The sequence below is a fragment of the Aedes aegypti genome, chromosome 3, assembly GCF_002204515.2.
Source record: "Aedes aegypti strain LVP_AGWG chromosome 3, AaegL5.0 Primary Assembly, whole genome shotgun sequence".
Lineage (NCBI taxonomy): Eukaryota > Metazoa > Arthropoda > Insecta > Diptera > Culicidae > Aedes > Aedes aegypti.
The window spans coordinates 120089516-120095515 of record NC_035109.1 but is presented as its reverse complement, the minus strand read 5'-3'; the positions used below and the strand labels follow the sequence as shown (position 1 = coordinate 120095515).

Here is a 6000-nt window from a genome sequence, read left to right as displayed (position 1 = left end):
ATCATTTTGAGATTCAAGAGTAGATAGGGAATTTTTGTATTCTTAAGCCTGCTTTGTTATATGGTGATCAATTTCGCCCCAATGTGGCATTTTTTTGATACTTAAACTATTTGTTATGATATGTTAAATATTATTTCATGAAAGGTCGATAACATAAACTGATACAGATCGATGGAGTAATGGTTTTGTCAAAATTTATTTGACAATATTTGAATTCCGAAGAATAACACAACAAAAAGTAGTAAAATACTGATCAAAGGGGCAATGATTACGGTAACCAAATGCTGGTTTACATACAAAATGCCCAAGCTTCTGGTAGGCCGAATTGGCTGAAATTTGGATGATGATCTAAAAATAACCTTAAGTTTTGTGTATACTGAGCTCATTGAATTTATTCATTTTCCGAAGAATTTCAGAGGGTTTTCAAAAAGAAAAGTAAGTAATCGAGAGATTCTTCGATTCATTCATTTCGGTGAGCTGTAAGTGGTTGGTGTGTTCTGTAAGTTTGTGTAACTTCTGAAAGTGAACAACTTTGCCGAAAAAACTAACCAACCAAAAACTTACCTTTTTGAATTAAATCGAAAAATTCCTCGGTTACTTACTTTTCTCTTTGATTAACCCTCTGAAAATCCTCGGAAAATGACTGAAATTTAATGAGTTCCATATACACCAAACTTAAGGTTATTTGTAGTTCGTCATCCAATTTTCAGCTAATTCGGACTACTTGAAGCTGAGATACAGATCCCCAAAACTTGGGAATTTTGAATGGAAAAGCTTTTGGTTACTAACAGACTGTAGAAGAGTTAGAGTAGTCTGGTTCCATCAAATCAGTGGTTTCAACCTTTTTCATAACATGCTCTCCTTTAAATAACTGGGATAAGAAAAAAAATGAGCCAACTGCGGAAAGCTGTAACTTTGTCAAAAAATGATCGATTTTAGTTCCTTTAAGAATTACTTAAGAAGATCCGTTTAGTTTAGAGGTGCTCCCACGGAGATGATCTATGACCTCCGGGTACCGGTTATAATCCGGATTTCCGGAAGCATGCATCATGCAGTAAAATACTGACGTATTTTTAGCAAAGGAATCAATTGAAAACTCACTGCACATGGAGATAGAAAATGAAATTCTGAAACGCTTGGTGCACCAAGTTTAAAGATCAGTCCTGAAACAACCAAGATATGGCCATTTTCCCGGAATCGGCGCGGGTAGTGGATCCGAATTGGGATCAAATAATTTATTCACTCAAAATATGTCGTGCAGTATTTTTTTCTCCATAGCTGGAGTCTTGGACAGATATGGTCACTCATGGCACCGCCAAATGCCCCGAGGAAACCTTGAATAGAGGAAATTTCGGTTTTGACAAAAAAAAGATATCATGCGACTGCTCATTTTTCATGTTTTGTAGTAAGTAGGACAACTGCAGACTCAAGGTGGATATTCCACTAAAGTGGCCACTTTTGGGTCACCGGATGTCCCCGAGGGAACCTGTGATTGGGGACAATTAGAATTGAACTCCAATACATATCGTGCGATGGCTTATTCTTCATGTCTAGTCATGAATAGGTTAACGTGGATTAACTATAGACTAAACATGGATATTTAAGGCGAAGTAGGCCGTCATTGCAATTTGTACTGGGTATCGATGATTGTGGCCGATTCGTCTCACGATTGCAAACTGAAGAAAATCACTTGGTTTTGCACTGACATTTCTGAAAAAGTTTAAGCATATTTTCTGCATGTAAGCGCAAGTAGTGATACTTTTCTGAACCAATATTACTTAAGGTGACTGAGTATTATCTTTTTGAAATTGCAAGCTACAAAATCAACATGGCTGCCGAAACGAATGACGGACTGCTTAGCTTTAACTAGAATTACCACATTTGAGACCACCGGAAGTTCCCGGTCCCTGTCATTGGGGACATTTCTATTTTCAAACCAAAACATATCATTCGTTGGCTTATTCTTTATTTATTGTCGTGAATAGGGTAATTGTAGACTAAATGTGTGAACTGGCGTAGATGCAGTCGGACTCCACTCCCAAGCAGACATCTGGTTGGTTCCTCCGAAGTAAAATCAATCAACACATTGTTTTTTTTTTTGCACGCTGTTTGAATTTTCGGGTCGAAAACGACCCTAAGTCACAATTTGTAACTTTTTTCATGTTTTTTTGTTGTGTAGCATAAGCATTAGCATTAAGCATTTCGCACAAATTCGTAAGTGTAACAGTCCTAGACCATTTTATGAGGGTTGCCTCCTTCCCGTCCGTTACCACAGTCAGAAATTTAGGACTATCCTCTAACTCTCAGACAAAATTGACGCATCCTCCAATAGTCGAGAGCTGTCCTGGCCAAATCCTTGCGAAAGCTGGGGAATGGGAATGGATGATTGATTGAACACCTACTTAAGACAGATGCAAAGAACTCTACGACATATCATAGGTGTTACGGGATGTTGTGGAATGTTGATGGAATGGGTAGTGCCATTGGATACGTTCGGTAAACGTTCTGTTCTGCATATCTCGACTCGCATCACAAAGCTATTGCAGGATGCGTTGAACATCTGCTCCATCTCTCCGCATTGCGCTTCCTCCGAAATCTGCCTACATTCCTCATCGAATCAATTATGTACTGTTGCGTCAACTCAGTCTCTCGTACCCGACGTTGCTCTCGGAATTTTGAGGCGTGGCTTCGATTGATCTCCTTCTTAAGAGATCGAATTTTCTTTTACAGTCTATAATAAATGATATGTAAACTCTAGAGCAACGCATTTTTTTTCAAAAAGTTCGTTAAATTCTATAGCATAAAGACGCTAAACTGTATTTCGCAAAAACATGCAAATTTTTAAACTGATTATTGAATCGTTTCCCTCCAGTGATTATCGGACATACCAAACAAAATATATCTGAACACATTTTTGAAAAAGTGAGTCGCTCTACCAGGCATTGATAAATTGAAATAGAGGTTTTATTAGAATTTGCGTACACTTCTTCCTTGATTTTTGTTTACTGTTACTTTTTTGCTTCCTTTGTGTTAGTTTATAAATCAAAAATTTATTTTACTTGTTTTCTTCGTTTGCTTTCTTGTTTTTTTTCTGTTTGAAATTCATACCATAATGTTCAATTAATATCATATTAGAAGGATAGCTATTCGAACTAACTGAGGGCAATTCTAAGAATTGGTTTCGTTTATTCACATTCGTCTCAATCGCATGTCTTTTCACTTGTTTTAAACTTTTGTTTTTGTGTGTTTTGTATATGTTAATATTTACTATAAGTATTAGAAAATTGTGTAAAGTTAGGGAAAAAGACCGAGACTTAGGAAACTTAAGCATAACCGGGTGATATAATATAATGTAACGCTTCGTTATTCTTCTTTATTTAAGGTGTACGTACGAATTCTACACGCCATATTTGAACTAAGTACTCTCAACTAAGATACGGTTTAAGATCACATTGCGTTTGGAAAGTTAGATATAAAATTTGAATAGTTTGTTTCTACTTCGTGGATTGTATCACATGATGAACTGATAAATGACCTGGAAATCATCGACATCGTACAGAGCCAGCAGAACAAACAAGACGAAAAGTAACTCCAATGACGTAAACAGGAGGAAACATCGACGTCATGCATTCGTGTCAGCGCTACGTGGCTGACGTTGGACACATTGTCCTTTCTCGCACAAGGTTCCTTTCATCAAATTATTATTTTTATTATTGTTGCTACTGCTAATCCTATTGATACCGCCGGACATGCTGATACCACCACTTCCTCCTACCCCACCACCTCCACTGTACTCGTGATGATTGTGCAAGATACCACCATTGTGGCCCGGTAGTGTTTTGTATTTGTTGTTTGAATCGTACGTCGTGACGTACGGATTACCATTGTTAATAATTCCGCCACCACTACCGTGATTATGGCCGTGGCCATTACCATTGTAGTTAGGAAAGCTTTCGTACAGATTGTAGTGGTCGTGATAGCCATGGGCGGACCCATGACCCGTCAATTGATTTCCGTCAATAAAGTTGAACGAGGAAAATAGCAAGGGAAAGACGTAGAAGATTATGAACATTACGGCGTAGATTATCAGCTGGAGGATCACGCATGTCCAAATAAGGTTAACCTGAAATTTTTGGTTTAAATCATTAGTTTGATCACCAGGCGTCAAAGACTACAGAACTTACCTTGCTTTTCCTACTATGCTTCGCCACGTTCACGAACGGTACGAAAGTCAGCGTTATCCCGATGCCAAAGATTAAACCAGCTATCAGGCCGGTGAAATTCGCCTGCCATGGCAGTGTCCCGAATCCAAACAATATACATCCGATAACTAGTAATTTGATCATAGCTACGTGCGGTTTCTTCAAGCTCTTCCAGTGACACAGTATGAGCTGTATCATCAGCGACGACAGTACACCAGCTAACGATGGCAGTGGACCAACCTGAAACGATTCACAATACATTAAAATGTTGTATTTCCATTCAAATCTGAAATAAACTTCGACCCTATTAGAAATAAATTGAGGTTGAATTAAGTTTTTGGTAAATTTAGAAATACAGATTCAAGATGTTCAACATGGCGCGGCGCCACCTCCAAGAATATGGACATTCGTAGCACCTATTTACAGCACAGCCACCCGTATCGGTTAACCTGGAGATCACCTCAGCAGACATAACACTTAGCCGACATAACCGTTGTCAGAACCATGGCGCCAACATTGACAGCGACCACTACCTGGTGATGGCGAAACTGCGCCCAAAACTATCCGTCATCAACGATTTACGGTACAGCCGCCTGTCTCGGTATAATCTAATGCGACTAAAATAACCAGATCTCGCCAATGCGTACGCGCAGCATCTTGAGGCAGCGTTCACAGATGATGGCGAGCTCGATGGGGCTCCTCTTGCGGGCTGCTGGAGGACAGTCAAAGCAGTTTTTAATGACGCCGCCGAAAGCTTCGTCGGATACGTGGAACGAGGTTCAAGAAACGATCGATTCAACGAGGAGTGCCAGGAGCTTTTGGAGAAGAAAAAAGCAGCGCGTGCTGCAATGCTGCAGCATGGTACGCGACAAAACGTGTATAGATACAGACTGAAGCGGAAATAGCAAACCCGACTATTACGGGACGTCTGGAAGTGGAATGCCAATAGAAGGAGTTGCTGTATCGTTCTCAAGAAACGCGGAAGTTCTATGAAAAGCTGAACGCATCCCGCATAGGCTTCGTGCCGCTAGGTGAAATGTGCAGGGATAAGGATGGGAGAATCTTGACGGACGAACGCGAGGTGATCGAATTGTGAAAGTAGCACTACGATGAACACCTGAATGGCGCAGAGAACAGGACAGTAAAGGTGACTGCTATGTCAGCACGACAGTGGAGTGGACAGTAGAAACCAACGAGCTCGATGGAAGAAGTTAAGGATGCCATTCAACAGCTCAAGAACAACAAGGCCGCTGGCAAGTATGGTATCAGAGCCGAACTCATTAAGATGGCCTCGGACAGATTGGCCGCTTGTGTGCATCGGCTAGTAGTCAGAATATGGGAAACGGACCAGCTACCGGACCAGTGTAAGCAAGGTGTTATATGCCATATCTACAAAAAGAGTGACAAACGGGAATATAAAAATTATTGTGCAATCACTATTATAAACGCCCAGATTATCTTCCGTCGCCTATCACCTATAGCAAACGAGTTCGTGGGTAGTTATCAAGCAGGTTTTATCGACGGCCGCTCGACAAACGATCAAATCTTTTCCATGCGGAAAATTCTCCAGTAATGCCGTGAGTACCAGGTCCCTATGCACCTGTTCATTGATTTCAAGGTGGCATGCGGAAGCAATGACCTGTAGAGCTGTGGAAGATCATTGACGACGACAACGTGCGAACCCAGTATCCTGAAGGAGGCTAAAGCTGGAAGGATACGCTGGGCAGAGCATATTGTAAGAATGCAGAACAACAGCCCTGTAAAGATGGTGTTCGCTTCAAACTGGTCGGAACAAGAA

The 6000-nt window shown here is 40.6% G+C and overlaps 1 protein-coding gene across 2 annotated transcripts in view; it reads right to left on the bottom strand.

Annotated features, from left to right (window-relative positions):
- Positions 1 to 2946: 2946 nt before the first annotated feature.
- The window catches only part of LOC5566906 (inactive rhomboid protein 1), a 39775-nt gene continuing 36721 nt past the window's right edge, over positions 2947 to 6000 (bottom strand). For both annotated transcript variants that reach the window (XM_021849633.1, XM_021849634.1), the window contains 2 exons: positions 4185 to 4442; positions 2947 to 4123 (listed from right to left, as the gene is read on the bottom strand). In XM_021849633.1, the coding sequence (XP_021705325.1) occupies positions 3623 to 4123; positions 4185 to 4442 (759 nt within the window). In that variant the 3' untranslated portion in view covers positions 2947 to 3622. The remainder of the gene's footprint in view (positions 4124 to 4184; positions 4443 to 6000) is intronic.